The 16,236-nt window shown below is 33.3% G+C and overlaps 2 protein-coding genes across 3 annotated transcripts; both read left to right on the top strand.

Moving 5' to 3' along the window:
- Positions 1–1,963: 1,963 nt before the first annotated feature.
- Positions 1,964–4,516, top strand: LOC144553322 (Lojap-related protein). The gene is made up of 4 exons (XM_078301428.1): positions 1,964–2,315; positions 3,477–3,564; positions 3,860–3,957; positions 4,217–4,516. Exons 1-4 carry the CDS (start codon positions 2,019–2,021, stop codon positions 4,292–4,294), a joined length of 561 nt encoding a protein of 186 aa, XP_078157554.1. The 5' UTR covers positions 1,964–2,018; the 3' UTR covers positions 4,295–4,516.
- Positions 4,517–11,942: 7,426 nt separating this feature from the next.
- LOC144553308 (Remorin family protein) lies at positions 11,943–14,423 on the top strand. Of its 2 annotated transcripts, none has more exons than XM_078301410.1 (4): positions 11,943–12,193; positions 12,303–13,332; positions 13,755–13,836; positions 14,095–14,423. In XM_078301410.1, exons 2-4 carry the CDS (start codon positions 12,560–12,562, stop codon positions 14,305–14,307), a joined length of 1,068 nt encoding a protein of 355 aa, XP_078157536.1. In that variant the 5' UTR covers positions 11,943–12,193; positions 12,303–12,559; the 3' UTR covers positions 14,308–14,423. The 2 variants fall into 2 exon arrangements, with proteins under 2 accessions (XP_078157536.1, XP_078157545.1); XM_078301419.1 differs by having other exon boundaries at positions 11,943–12,211.
- The last annotated feature ends 1,813 nt before the right edge of the window (positions 14,424–16,236 follow it).

Here is a 16,236-nt window from a genome sequence, read left to right as displayed (position 1 = left end):
ATTTGTTGTTTTTGAATTGGCCTCCAAGCATACTTTAATATGAATATTATGTTGAATGATTTGGGTCAATAGTTTGAACCTTTGTAAACAAAGATATATGATATGAGACACGATGATGTACGAAAAACATGAGGCATTTGAACCATTCTCCTAAAAAAATAGTAGAAAAAAAAGGAAAATTTGATACACGTACATTTTGAACTTCAAAAACGAATATATAAGTCCATAGTACGGTTAGATACATAATATGCATATTACCATAAACTCACTCGTTTAATATGTTCTGAAAGAACTATTTTTTTTTAAATAGCCGTAAGCACGCACATCACACTTCAGTTCTGCTCCCATGCAGAATCGAACTCATGTCCTCCCCTAAGAGGACCAGTGCCTTTACCATCTGCCCCATGCAACAGTGGCTTGAAAGAACTAATTAAGTAGATGACCGGATTGTTTATTAATCTTTTTTCTTTCTACATCCTCCATCGTACATCCATTATTATTATTTTCATTTTTTTTGGAATATCAGTTCGTTGAATCTATTCTAGAATAAATTGAGGGAGGGGGGCGGTTATAAATGTATACGATTTAGTTTTTTAAGTTAAAAATAAATCAGATACACCCCTTCAAGTATGATATTCACGCCTGTAGCAAAAGTAAATTACTTCGGATAAAAACGTAAAGTACAAGAAAAGCAATGATATAACATCGCAAGACTTATACAAATGAACTCGCCAGAGAAAAAACAAAAGTGAGAAAGGCACATTCCTTGCATTTTATGTCCATAAAAATAAAGAGGAGGGTTTAAATGCCTTTAATTTTTGTGCCTTCATTATGCCTCTATTTTTAAAAACTTAAATATCTCAAAGTTTAAAACTTAAACGTCAAAATAAAACCGTTAGATGTGATCTATGTTATTTTTTCTATGTGCCCATAAAAAATTATCACATTTTGATTTTGCTTTTATGTGAATCAATAAGTTAAAAAATCAACGTCTATAAATTATCCACATTAGTATACATTTTTACAAGCTCAAAATGATAACCAAAACAAAGTTGAAATGCCATAATTTTTTACACGTGCATAGATAAAATGATGTAGTTCATATCCAACTGTTTTATTTTGAATTTTAAGATTTAAATTTTGAGTTATTAAACTTTTTAAAAATGGAGGCATGACGGAGACACAAAAAATGAAGGCATTCAAACCCTCCTAAAAAATAAATGCATACTTAAAACAAGTTTGGGTTTGAAGGCAAAAATATAATACATTTGAAGAAATTTATCAAACAAATTCTAAAACGATGAGGAAGAAGAGCATACTAGTGAGCATGATAAATGATTGTTGGGATTTAATTGTAAAATTGAAGGCCTTTCTTCTGAAGATTTCAGTGATGTTTTTTTCTTCAAGTCCTGAGTTCATAGGCATAACTGTAAAACACATATAAATTCATAAAACCAGTCTGAAATTAATTTTAAAAATACAGTACTCATACAATTAATTTTGATTGATGTAGAGTCCAGAAATTAAAATGATATTTCCATACGTCTCATAAATCAATTTCTGAGATAGATGAGCTAATATGAATTTATATTTTTGTCAACATAGTGTTTTGAAAACAGTTTCAATAAATAAAGTCTTTCTTCTTATAAAATTATCATACATCCCTAAAATTACAAATGAGCTTACCATATCGGATTTGAAATTGAATAAAATTACTAGTATTTAGCTGTGAAAAAACTGGAAACTGATTTACAATTACTGGGGCGTATTCACGGACTTGTAGGCCCGTATAGTATCTAAAATCCAGAGAAACTGAATTAGGCCTGTAAAGCATCAATAGCCCAAATAATTTATGGGCTTTTTGCAAGGATAGCTTGGTGTCCTATGGGTATGGATTCAATTGGATTATGGATCAGATCGCAAGCCCACAACCCTCTTAAATTCTTCCACAAGGAAAAATGTTGGAACTCCCAAAACCCCCGCACTCGTTTCATTACTGCCATTCCTATTCCTAGACGATGCTCTCGTCCATACGACCGCGCGCTCTCTCGACGGCGCTAGCCTCCTCTTCTCCATGGAAGCGCTTTCCTGGATTTCTCGCTAGTTTCTCTTCCTCTGGCGAGGCGGCGGATGCTTCGTCTAAGAAGACGCTGCTCGACCTGACGGAGGTGGAGAAGGTACTCAGCGACGTCAAGGCAGACGACGTACGAGTCATCCCTGTACGGGACCAGTGCGACTGGACTGACTACATGGTCGTCGCTTCCGGTCGGTCCACGTGGCATGTTCGCAATATCGCGCAAGCGCTCATCCACAAGGCAGGTTCGAACACTAGTTTATCGGATTTTGAATTCTAGGGGGTTTTTTTCTGCAAATATGTGGAATTTCTTTTGGAGGGAGGGATTGGAGCCATGCAATTGATTAGTTCGGTTTTTTGTTATATTAAATTAGTGCACAACTTGAAATTTCATAATGCCCTAGTTGCATGTTTCAGAAACTGTATTAGGGAGCAAAGAGTTCACAACTCTTTAAGATACCAATTATTAGATCAGAGGTGACTAAAATGTTCTCTGGCAATGCTGGATTATCAATTTTTACCCACACATTGTTTATATTATACTAGATCTCGACTCTTTAAGATTGCAATTGAGTTTGAATAAATATAGACAAGTATGCAAGTACCGAACCATTAGTACCGGCATATTTGTTTAGGGTTATCATATATGCTTACCCGTTTGCTGCTGTGCTGGTTATGACACCAAAAGTAGGATTATGTGAGTCTATTTATCTGTTAGAAATTGGCTTTAATCCAGTTAAACTTTTACCCCCGAATAAATTCTTGAGCACAAAAGATAACATCTGAGAAAAAAGGAGACTGAATTTTTTCCAAATGATTCAAATCAGGGGCGGAAGCAGAAATGAAACATGGGGGGAGGGGGGGGGGGGGTTGGAAAAATAACCACAATTCAATAAACGGTTTAACATTGAAAGTTATTGAAGGCTCCAGAGAAATAAAAATACATTTACAAATCACAATTTGAAAAATTTGCATGTTTTCTCAGTAAATTTTGTGACAAAAAGAATGGCGCATTCCGTTTGTTCAAAGATGTTCTTTGATAATAGAATGTCACTGCGTTTTTTTTTCAATGATTTTGGTCCAACACATCCAAATAATTAAAAAGTAGCAAAGACTCTCAATAAATTTTGTGAAAAAACAATGATGCATTCCGGTTGTTCAAGATGTTATTTTTTTAATAGAATGTCACAATGTTTTTTCAACGATTTTGGCTCAACACTTCCAAATAATTAACAAGTAGCAAATACACAGCAATCTATTGAATGTACTGCAGAAATTAATTTGAAAGGCATGTCCATTGCTACTTGAGAGAGAAAGAGAGGGAGGGAAGGAGGGTGTGTCTGAAGTCTGAACCTGTATGTCAATTTAATTTGTTTTGTTTATTTAAATTTGTCTTAAACAGGTAAAGCAGAAGCAGCGGGGTTCTAAACGGTTGATTCTTCCAAGTGTAGAGGGCAGCGTGGCTGGAAAGTGGATTGTTATAGATTCTGGTTAGTACCTAAACTGGAGAGGTGATTTATGTTATGTGCCATATTAACATTTAGAATATCTGAATAACTGATCTCAGCATCAAACATGTTACATAGAATGTGTTATACAGGTATTACGGAATTGAGATATGGTCCTTTGTTCCCATGTTTATTTTGTCATAGTAATAACTTTATTTTCTCATGGCGATTTTCATTTTATTGGGGAAATATGGTCATTGGTAAAAACTAATCAAATTTTTTTTTTCTTCAATTATGGTAGTATATACATAACATGCCCTTCTCTGCGAATTTTCAGGTACAATTATAGTTCATGCACTTGATGAGAAGGCAAGAGCATATTATAATTTGGAAAGTCTCTGGACCAAAGAGGCATCTCAAAAAATGCCTAACCAGGTCAGTTCAAAAGCCTCAAAAAAGGGTTTTAGTTATTTATTCAAAATGTCAAAGTGAATTTCCATGTGCATATGGTAGAAATATTTGTTGTTTTGATCTTTTTCGACATTTTGTTGGAATATATGCCTCTTCTGATGTGTTCAGAAAGGTACTCATCCTAGTAGACAAGAAAAGAAAGATGTTGTATTAAACATGGAGGATTTTTCAATTGCATTATCTTTAAAGTCCTTATGTTTTCTTTGCATTTGTTTTTTGGAAGGATTTGGAGAAGTCATTCACGAAAACACGCCGGAGGAACAATTCCAAGAAGCCCATGAAGAGTGCCTCAACTGTGTGACTTGTTTCTGGATAGTGTATTATGTGTTGCATTTTTTGTTATTTGTTTCTTTAGTCTATTTTGCTTCCATCAAATCATGCACTGCAACACTGTGTGTATTGCTTCCTTGTAGTATTAATCACAGACAAATAATTCGGTGGCTTTGTTCTGTGCCTCCACTTGCGGAACAAATTGCAACATGTTTCCTTTTTTAATTCATTTGATTATAGTTTTTATGGGAAACCAAAATCTTTAGATAGTATGGTACATCGATTATTTGAATTTAGGCAGTACACCAAAATCTTTACGGAATATATGAAGTATGAATTTGATATTTTGATATATATTTTGTTGTGTAAATTCTGTGTGATTTTAAATTAATACAGGATGAACACTTATCAGAACTTATTTGAAGTTGATTGATAATTGTTAAGCGAATTATATATATTTAAATCCATTTTAGTTATACACTTTTAGTCCTTTCACGCATCAAAATCTCGCCAGTAGAATTTATGATTTAATCGAAAATGTCTTGGATAATTCATGCATTTAATCGGATTGAGAATCTCATATCACCAGCTAATGCCCACGTGTTGTTTGGCAGATAATGAACTTTGTTCAAGCAAAGGACCATTTATGCAGTGTTGTAAGTAATGGGCTTAACGGCCGTTTAATCGTTAATGGCAATCAAACTGTTACGAATACACTTAATGAAGACCTGTTTGTGAATGAAAACGATTAATCGGTCGTTTTTATGATTAATTGACCGTTTTCCAATTTAATTGTCTGTTTATTTCTGTTTATTCCAGTGAATACATTTTTTTTTCTATGACAGTGTGTGATAATAAGTTTTATAAATTATGTATTTAGTTTTATTTGTACTGGGATATACATCTATAATTTTTATATTTGTTTTTTTTTCTTTTTACTTACTTTTAAATTGATTAATTCTTCTATTATTTATATACCGTATATTTTTCTTACTTAATGATGTAATTTTTTCAATCAGTATGACATGTTCATATATGAAATTAAGTTGTTATCATAAACTAAATTTAGTGATTTTATATTGAAATGTTTTCTTTCTTTCAAATAATATGTTATTAGTATTTGAAAAAACTTAATTCTTTAATTTAATTTTTCATTAAATAAATGTATTACTTATATAAAGTGCTTATGTGTTGTTATTAAGAAGAAACGAGCGTAGTGTCATGTTATAATAATAGAACCAAGTTAAATTAAGTTTATTTGATAAGTTTGATGAGTTAAATAAATTATTTTTAATAAATTATGAAAATATACACATAATTTTAATAAAAATGATTAATTGTCCACATAATTCCGATTAATTGACTGCATATTGATTAATCGCTTGACGATACCCTATCCGTCCGACGAGAGCATACCTTTTTTTACAAAACTGCATTTATGTACTGTCATGCATGAACCAGTTTCGCTTTGTATTTCTTAATCTCTAATTTGAAGACTTTCGTTTGTTACTTCATGCAATTAATTTTCTGATTGCAAGACCGTATAGTTCAATCAAAACCCTTTATTATTCTCGTTAGCTAAATTTCTTTCTTATAATTTATAAAGTGCTTCGGGGCAACCTCTAAAATCTGAGGATTTGTTTGTTGTAGAGAAATTTTTAATGGTTGCCTACGGCCTACGGGCACTTTCTCTCTCTCAAAAAAAAAAAAAAAAAATATGGATAACATGACGCACGTTGGAAATTCAGAACCTAAACCCGTTTTTTTTTTTTTTTAAATATCAGTCCATAATTCAGCGGGCCAAATCAGGTCAGGCTCACTGGATTAAAATAGTTTGTAACACTAGAGCCGAGGGAAATAGTTTGTAAAACTAGTGCCGAGGGGCCAATTGTTTGAACTTTAAACTAACTTGACATGTCAAGTGTTTATATTTAGTATTATCATATAGGAAATGAATAAAAAATGTCTCGTATCTTTCATGTCACGTTATGTCTCATATTTTTTATTTTTGGTTTTTAAAGTTCAAACAGTCAATCTAAATCGATCAACTTTGATATCCATATTTAAAAAGATTTGGAGACCAAATTTGTTTAGATTAACTTTGATATCCATATTTAAAAAGATTTGGAGACCAAATTTTAAAATATATGGGGCACAGTGAGGGATGGGAAATATGAGACATTTGAACCCTTTTCTTATATTGGAATAATTTGGGTCTGATGGTTTCGTGTCCTCCGATGCATTTTAGGATCCATGCACACTGCTTCAATATATGTGTGTGTCCGTTTTAATATTTGCATGCACAGATTCTAAAATGGATCGAAGGACCCAAATTATTCTTCTCTTATATATAAAGTATTTATTGATGTCCCATACGTCACCTAGAGAGAGGCGAATATGGTGATTTTTAATATTTTAAAAACTTTTTAATTTGATTGTTTAATATTAAAAATCTCAAGGGTGAATAAAATAAATGAAGAGTTAAGAGACACTTGACATAAAATATGTTTACGGAGTTCGGTTTAAGATGCCTACGTCTTCGGAGCTTCACGACCTTTTTGATGGTGGACTTTCTTTATAATGAAAAAGGAGTACAAGTTGGAACCGGTGAGTTCTTACAAACTTCGGAAAATCACTTGATTCTAGATGTGAGTACTAAAGGCTCTAAAGTTCGAATATTCAAGAGATCTCACACAGATCACTCTTATCCTAATCTAGATTGAATATGGTGTAGTAGTACTGGTTGTCTTTCATCTTTTTCTAGTTTTTTTTTATTATATACTCGTTGTCTATGATATTCTATTGGTTGTCTTTCATTTTCTTCTAGTTATCTTTTATCTTCTATTGGTTGTCTTTCATGTTATACTGGTTGTCTTTGACATTCTATTAGATGTCTTTTATCTACTACCGGTTGTCTTTCATCTTCTTCTAATTGTTCTTCATCTTCTGCTAGTTATTTTTCATCTTCTTCAAGTTGTCTTTCATGTTCTACAAGTTACCTTACACGTTCTACTGGTTGTGATTCATCTACTAATTGTTGTCTTTCATATTCTTTTAGCTGTCTTTCAACTTATACTAGCTGTCTTTCAACTTATACTAGTTGTTTTTCATCTTGTACTGGTTGTATTTGATGTTGTAATGGTTATCTTTCATTTTCTTCTAGTTGTCATTCATATACTACTAGTTGTTTTTCACCTTCTATTTGCTGTTTATTATCTCCTTCTAGTTGTTTTTCCATTTTTGTACTAGTTGTATTTCATATTCTTCTAGTTGTATTTCATCTTGTACTTGTTGCATTTCATGTTGTACTAGTTGTCTTCCATCTTCTTCTGATTGTCTTTCATCTACTATTGGTTGTATTTTATCTTCTACTAGTTGTTTTTCTTCCTTTTTTAGTTGTCTTTCATGTTTTGCTAGTTGTTTTTCATTTTCTGCTTGTTGTTTTTCAAGTAGATAGTTGTCTTTCATGTTTTGTTAGTTGTTTTTCTAGTTGTTTTTCATCTTTGTGCTAGTTGTATTTCATCTTGTAGTTGTTGTCTTTCATGTTCTACTAGTTGTCGTTTTTGTTCTACTAATTGTCTTTCATCTACTACTAGTTGTATTTCATATTCTTCTAGTTGTATTTCATCTTGTACTGATTGTCTTTCATATACTACTGGTTGTTTGTCATCTTCTTCTAATTGTATTTCATTTTCTACTGGTTATTTTTCTATCTTATATTGCTTGTTTTTCATCTTGTATTAATTGTCTTTCATATATTATTGATTGTCTTTGTTGTTGTCCTTTAGAATTGGTAAAAAAATATATATATAATTATGGTTTGTTCGAAATTAAAAAATTGTAATTAATTTGTTTAATGTATGTTCGTTTTGATATGGTCGAGTTCAAGTTTGTCGACTTTGCTCGTGCTCACTCGACTCATTACTCAATTAGATATAAGGAAAAAGTAAGCTCTTTCTCAGCTCTTTCACTTGACTATTGAGAAGGTGACAAAGTCATAAATATAGAGCAAAAAGTTATAAAGAGAGACAACAATCAGTAAGTGGTCCTGCACTGCTCAGATCATCGAGTCGGTAAAAATCGTTGATATACATATCAAATAAAAAATATTGAATCCATACCCGGTTCATTTTAAAGGATTTACATCATATTTTGTTTGGACCGTTGAGTTCGAACCATATTCGTTTCATATCAAATCTATGATCATCTAAAATGGACAGGCCGCTATACACTCGAGCAATTATTCTCACACAATTGAGAAACCCGAATTAGGCAAATCAGCACTGGAAAGTCATCAACTGCACGAACAATAATTGATGGGGTATCAGCTGCGAACAATAATTTCTCCACATACGGCTGTTCGTACTCCGACCGTGTTCGCCTCGCCATCAAATATGATTTCCTCGTGATGATGAAGACTTCAACTTGAGAAAGCGATAGCAGCGCAAACAATGGATGACATGCTCGGATCGATGAATCTGCCTCCGATTTGGTATCCGTATCCCAAGCTCCCATTAGTGATCCCACGTGAAGTTCTGTAGATCTTGTCTTATATACGACGGATTTTCTGTGGCCATGCCTCCGTAATTATCTTGAAGTGGATGGTTGACATGTATAAAAAGTAAATCATGTCTTTTTGGTTTGTACATTTTTCTAATTTTCTTCAATGAATCTGATTTATGTCAAATACTGCGCACTTGACATGCACGTGACATCGCAAGCAGCAAGGTTGATATACTTATAAGGGTTTGTTCAGCTGTTAAGCCAGAATGAGAATGAGTTTGAATTAGAGTTCAAGTTGAATAACCGAAACACTGTGCGTGTGAGAAAAAAATTTTCACTCAGTATTTTAGCCAATCAAATTGAATCCAAATCAAATCCTATTTTCGTTCCTAACTGACAACTGAACATGCCATTAAATTAAGGGCACTGTACCTAGTTTTGATCAGTGTGTCATGCTTTTCTGTTTAATAAATATGATTGTTTCTCTGACTTTGATTTTTAATTCGTTACTTAAAGCTATATTGTATTATCCCAATTAAAACAGATCCGCTACTATTATATGATCATGCTGCAATGGACACGCGTGTGGTTGCTTTACTTTTTGATATTTGAACGGCCCATCTTAAATTGTCGGGTCCGGATCATGATACTAATATTTAACACTGTTCACATTTTTATTAATATAATATTATCTAATTAGAAAAAAAAAACAATATTTCTAAAAAGAGAATTTAAATGTCTATTTTTTATCTCCATCATACCTCTCTTTTTCAATTTTATAATAACAATAATTGTAAAATTTATATGTTAAAATAAAACCGTTAGATGTGATATGTTATTTTCTCTATATGCACATAAAAAGTTATTATTTTTTATTTTGTTTTTATATGAATTAATAAGTTGAAAAATCGACGTTCAAAAATTATTCGTATCAGTATATTTTCTCAAGCTCTTGATAAAAATCAAAACAAAATTGAAATATCATAATATTTATGTGCATAAAAATATGATGTAGATCATCTACATATCTCACAGTTTTATTTTAATATTTAAAATTTTAAGTTTGAATTATTAAAATTTTAAATATGGAGACATGAAACCACAAAAATTAAAGATATTTGAGCCCTCCTCTGTTATCTAAATATTTTAATAGATTGATAATTTTAACCTTTGTTAATTACTTTTTTTAAAAAAGGTTTCTCTCTCATATATTAACATAAGATTTTATTTCCAGAAATTTTATTATAAAATATATAATATTCGGTCACATTGTATACATCAATTTATTTTACCCAGTTCCACAAATTTTATTGATAACCCACTTAAAAATAATAATTTGGCAATTAATATTTTATTTTTATTTTGATAAAATAAAATATGAAATGATTACTTATATAATTTAAATGCGAGATGATTATAAAAATATACTTAAATATAAATTATCATGTATAGTTTTGAGTTGGGCTGCAAACGAATCCAGCCAAATCAAACTTATTCCAGTTTGAGTTTGAGTTTGAATAAAATTCAAACCGAACTGGTTTGGTTTGTTTCTGAACAAATTTTAATCGAATGAATTAATTGTGATTTTTTTCGAATCGAATTGAAGTCAATTGAATCACGAACTACGGATTTTTTTGGCAGCCATCAATAGTTTATGCATTAGTTTTCTTCACGCAGAACAAAATTCACGCTGTTTTCTTTTATGTTTATCTTTCGCGAATTCACACTGATGAATTATGAGTCAACCTAAAATCCCTTACCTTTTACGCTGCTGGATTGATTAAAATCACAGCATGGATCTAGTCAAATGAAACTTATTTCCATTGTTAATTTGTTACGCTGCTAAAGCATTTTTCTATTATAAGTTACTATTATATTAACAATTTTGAGCACTAATATAAATTTGCTTCCTGTATTATAAAGGATTGATGATTGAAGCCATTAGTTGCATTATTTGATATTAGAATCTAAATAGTTCACGACCAATTTCGAATGAACTATATCCAGTTTTTGTTCGAGTTTGAATAAGATTCGAACTGAATTGGTTTTATTTGTTTTAGAAGAAACTAATTTTGAATCAAATTAATTTTTTTTCCCAATCAAATACAAATCGAATCACAAACTACAATTTTTTTTTTTGCAGCCCTAGTTTTGACAGTCAACTTATAATTAAAAATAATTAAGAAAAAAACAGTAACACCTAAAATTACTGTTAAAAAATTCGTTGTTTTTTTTCTGTTTGTCCGTCTATAAAGCATAAATCAAATTCACGAAAAAAGTTATCTATAAATAAAGACAGTGGATCGAAGTCGAATGGTAAAAATAAAATAAAATACATATACAACTTTCTTGCAATAAAATATTGTAGCGGAGACGGATTCTCCTATCTTGAGGCAGTGGAAGAGAGCCCCAATAAAAAAAGGGATTAAAATCATAAGCATGAACCGTTGCAACTCAACTAGCAGAGAATCTCCTTTTCCAAGCCTTTTATCTTGGTTCACTTTTCGTAGAGCTGAGAAAGTTTACCATTTCCGAGGTCGGATTATTCCATCGTTTTCACCAACACCATATCCTATTACTTTCAGCCTCACCTTCTATTATTTTTCTCTCTAGAATCTCTATGGATTGCAATAAGTTCCATTTATGATCTTATGCGGCAAGCCATGGAATGATGGACGTTATTAAAAGTTTGTGTTCAATTTTCATCAATCAAAAATATTATAGAGAATTAAGGTATTAGACATATCTGGTACAATTAACGATTTACTTGACAACTGAAATAAACAATTTTTGTTAAACGAAAAAAAAGGAAAATAGAAAATGGAAAGCATTGGACATAAATTTTACAAAGAATTATTCCAGATGAGATATTCTAGAGAAAATAGACTTTAGCGTGCTTTTATCCCCAAACGAAATGTATTATGTATTATGTACCGGACTGGCTGACTCGTGTAACGGTCCCACTTCTCACTAAAACCCACGCACCACCCTTTTGGACACCCCTCAAACCGGATCCGGATTCCCCTAAAGTATCTCAAACTTTTGGTTTGGATCTGGACCGTCCGATCATCCGAGATTGAATATATTGAATGCCTTTAATATTCGCGCAGCTTTGATCAGACGGTCCGGTTCCATACACAAAGCCAGGTCTCGGTCTCTCTCTCTCCTTCCAACGGATCTCTTCACCTCACTCTGTCTTGTTTCCTGCTGCTTGTCTCGTTGCCAGAAAACCCCGACCGAGCTCTACGGATCTGCGATCTGTATTATTAATTAGATCGAATCAAGTAGAGATACATAAATCCAACCCCTCTGACCCCATGTGCTCGCTCCTTTGAATGCCTTCTCCTCTCTCTCTCTCTCCCTTACTCCTCTGATCTCTTAGCCAGAGACTAGCTCTGCTCTCTACCATTTTCTCAGTCGCATTAAGGTGGTTTAATTGTTTCTCGTGAGTATTTCTAGTTTTTATGCATTCATGATTTCTGAGTTTTTCTTTACACAAGTCTTAATTTGCTCTGTTTTCTGGCACATTGGTGCAGGCTGAAACTGGACTTATTGCTCTGCTTTTCGCTAAAATTCAAGGCAATTTGATGAAACTCGATCTATCAATTAATGGCGCTTTGCATGCTGCACTGAAGAACTTGATTTCAAAAACTGTGGTCAAAGCGGTCAAACCTTATAATTAAAGGCAGATCTTGGTCGATGCAATGCATTAAATTTCAACTTCACTATTTGAGACCTCCATTTACTACAACATATTCTCAGATAGACCCCCTTCTAATCACAATCGCTTTCGATGTCACAGTTAGAAATTGAAACCATGAGATCTGTAGATGAAAGGGCCTGCTACAGCTATGCCTCCTCTCAGGATAGCTCTAGCACAAACTCATCCTACACTAACCATAAATCTCGCAACCACAACCACCAAAACAAAGTTTTGAATTCACGCACAAAGCCGACACCTTCCAAGTGGGACGATGCACAAAAATGGCTGGTCGGTTTTTCCGGCGATCGTAACAACAGTAAAACAAAACCCCGCAACTCGAATGCCGATGACAGGAGGTTACTTGCCTCTCTGTCTCAGAATGGGAGGAACTCATGTAGCAGCATGGAAGGCGCCTTTGATTACGGTTTCATACTCCCGATCGGTACAAACGGTATGAACATGGATGAGGGAGAGACAAAAAAGATAGACTGTCAGAGCACGGTCCTCGAGACATCGCCGGTTGCAGCCCGGTCAATTTGTCTGAGAGATATGGGCACAGAGATGACGCCCATAGCAAGCAAGGAACCTTCTCGAACAGGGACCCCATTGCGGGCCTCGACCCCGGTTGTCAGGAGCCCGATCTCTTCCAGGTCTTCCACGCCGGGGAGGGGACAAGAGGGTCAGCAGAATGGTAGCTGTCCAGTTGGAATGAGGAATGGAGAAGTTTTAGGGAAGGCAAATGGAGAGGGTGGTGAGGGCAACAGGTTGGAAGATAACGGGTCGGTAGAGAAGGAAAACCCGAATTCGCTGGAATCTCGTGCGACGGCTTGGGACGAGGCTGAAAGAGCCAAGTATATGGCAAGGTAATTTGATTTACATTATTTTGATTTGTAATTTTGTACTTGATTTTTAATTAAAAATATTAATTAGATTTAAGATTGGCAGTATATATTTTGTCTGATTTTCTGGTACGTACTGCTCCCCCCCCCCCCCCCCCCCCCCCCCCCCCCCCCCCCCAACAGGTTCATAATTGTATACTTGGATCAGATTTAAGGAATGCTATCGATTCTGTGCTGGTTTTGATCAATACCGTTGTTTAACATCAATGCTAGATCAATTTTTGGTATTACACGGGAACTGTTGGGCTTTTGCTGGAAAAGGAATAATGTGTTTATTCAGTTAAAAACTTGAAATTCAAAAATTTCAAATCAAACTTAAGTAAATAGACATTTAAAAAGTGTGATTGAAGATTTGAAGTTTGGTTTTTGGAATGTTTGATATTTAGATATAAGCGGGAAGAGGTGAAGATACAGGCATGGGAGAATCATGTAAAAAAGAAGGCAGAGCTCGAAATGAAGAGGGCTGAGGTATGTAAACATATCATGTCCATTGAGTATTGACAATTTTTGGAAACATGCTTGGGAGCAAACGTATACGGTTATACCCCACTTTTTATACATATATGAAGTAAAATATAAAACGAAAAAGAGGTTGAACCAACTACCTTTGACTGAATTTTTACTTTTGGGAAAAAAAATATTTTGATTGCCAAATCAATCATCTATGACTGTTTTATTGTTCTTCTATATATCACGATGATACTAAGTTCTTGCCATTTATTTCAGGTGAAAGCCGAAAGAACGAAGGCAAGAGCACAAGAGAAGCTGGCGAACAAATTGGCCGCAACTCGCCGAATAGCGGAGGAGAAGCGCTCAAGTGCAGAGGCCAAGCTAAACGAGGGTGCCGCTCGGACCTCAGAGAGAGCCGACTATATCAGACGGACTGGACACCTCCCTTCCTCATTTTTCTCCTTCAAGCTGCCATCACTGTGTGGATGATAGATGATCAATAATTATTAACCCACAGTATAATTTCAGCATTTTAGGCTGTTCATTTTCTTCTTATTATATATACTGATGTTCTCTTTTTTTATCCAAGGCTGATGTTAATTTATGATTATAATTGTGCAATATAGTTTGATTAAATTTGATGCTGGCGAAGTTGGTGCTGAATCCAGCTCATGATACAATTTGGAATTAATAACATACGAATAATTAATTTAAAAAATAAAAAAACGCTAACAACCTTAAACGGATTGGGTAGATGAGCAGTAATTGGAGGAAGGAGTTCTAAAAATAAGTTTAACTGTGGTTTAATGATTCACTCAACAAAAATTACTGTGGTTTAAAGAGCCTCAAAATGTGTAAGATGAAACATCAAGCATATTGACAAACAGACAAAAGCAAATTTCGTAACGAATATATATATATATATTTATTTCTTTCTTTCAATACTCTTTTCTTGGATGAAAGCACGTAAAAGTAGTGCTGCACACAAAATTTGTAGTTCGTAATTCGAGTTTGATTCAAAAAAATTCATAAAAAATTTGATTCGAAATAGTTTGAAATTAATTTAAATTAAATTCAAACTGGATTTGGTTCATTTAAAATAGATTTGTAAACTATTATAGTTCGAATCTCAAAGTAACATGAACCGTTAATTTCGTAAAAAATTTAATTCAAAATTAATTCAAACCATGAATAAGTTTGATTCGGTTCGATTTGTTTGCAGCCCTACGTAAAACACATCAAATTTGATTTACTTTTGATGTAAAAGAAAAAGGCCCGAGTTACCTTTTTTTTATAAACTACATCTCCATTGATGCTTGGATTGTATGGTTAACACGAAATAAGATTTGTTTTCAAAATTCTCCTATACCTTCTATTAGGTCTGTAGCTGCTTCTATTATTGCTTTAACTTCATTTTGGTGTAAGTCGCGCTTAGATAATTATTATTTCAAGTTATCTATGATTATGCCTTTTGATGTTTCTTCTTTGCCTCAGATAGGGCCTCTGATAGTATTATCCGCCACGGATGCACAGGACCAGGACAGCTCCCCGCTGGATTTAGACGAGGACCCTGGTCTTGGTTTAGAAGGGTTGCACCTAGCTGATTATTTGAGTGACAGAGCCGTTATTGATGCTATTGATTGTGCTGTTGGCCTTCTGCCCAGTATTTCATCTTCATCAGCTAGTGCCTCCCCTTCTACTGATATAGTCATTTTTGATTCCATTTAGTATTACTATTTCATGTTATGCTAGTATGCTTTTGTTATTAGTTTGTTTTTTTTAAAAACTTTTTGGTTATTAGGTGTCGATAGATTGTATGCTAGCGCTTTATTTTGGACATGTTGTATAAACTTTTTGTTTCGTAATGAAACCGGTGGTAAAATACCACTTTTGTCAAAAAAAAAAAACATCTCCATTGATGCTATTCATTTGCATCTTCACACGAGTTCCACAAATAGATTAATCCAAAGCATCCAATAAAATTCAAATCACTTTAACATGCCTCACTCAAAATAAATTTCAAAATTGATGTATTATTCCGAAGTTAAAATTCAAAACTGATAACATATTTGATATTTCGAAGTTCGTAGCTCCATAGAACAAACTTAAAATAGCAGCAAAGAAATTAAACAGATTAAAAGTCTCATTACAGATGGGTCACGGAGGAGGACAATTTCTCATATAAAAATAGGAAAGAGAAAAAAGGGAGATAAGAAATTAATTTTCTCTTCACTTTAATTTTAAATTAAAAGTTAAACTAAAGGTCAATTGTCCATTAACGATAATTACCTTGACTTATTAGATCCATAGGTAAATACAAAAAAAAAATATTCTAAAGAACTGAAAATGTTACATAAAATGTAGGACTAATTAAAAGAGATATATATATTTTTATATCAAAAAAATGTGGTGTCTAGT

The sequence above is a fragment of the Carex rostrata genome, chromosome 1, assembly GCF_964058835.1.
Source record: "Carex rostrata chromosome 1, lpCarRost1.2, whole genome shotgun sequence".
NCBI lineage: Eukaryota > Viridiplantae > Streptophyta > Magnoliopsida > Poales > Cyperaceae > Carex > Carex rostrata.
This window is presented reverse-complemented; position numbering and strand designations above follow the sequence as displayed.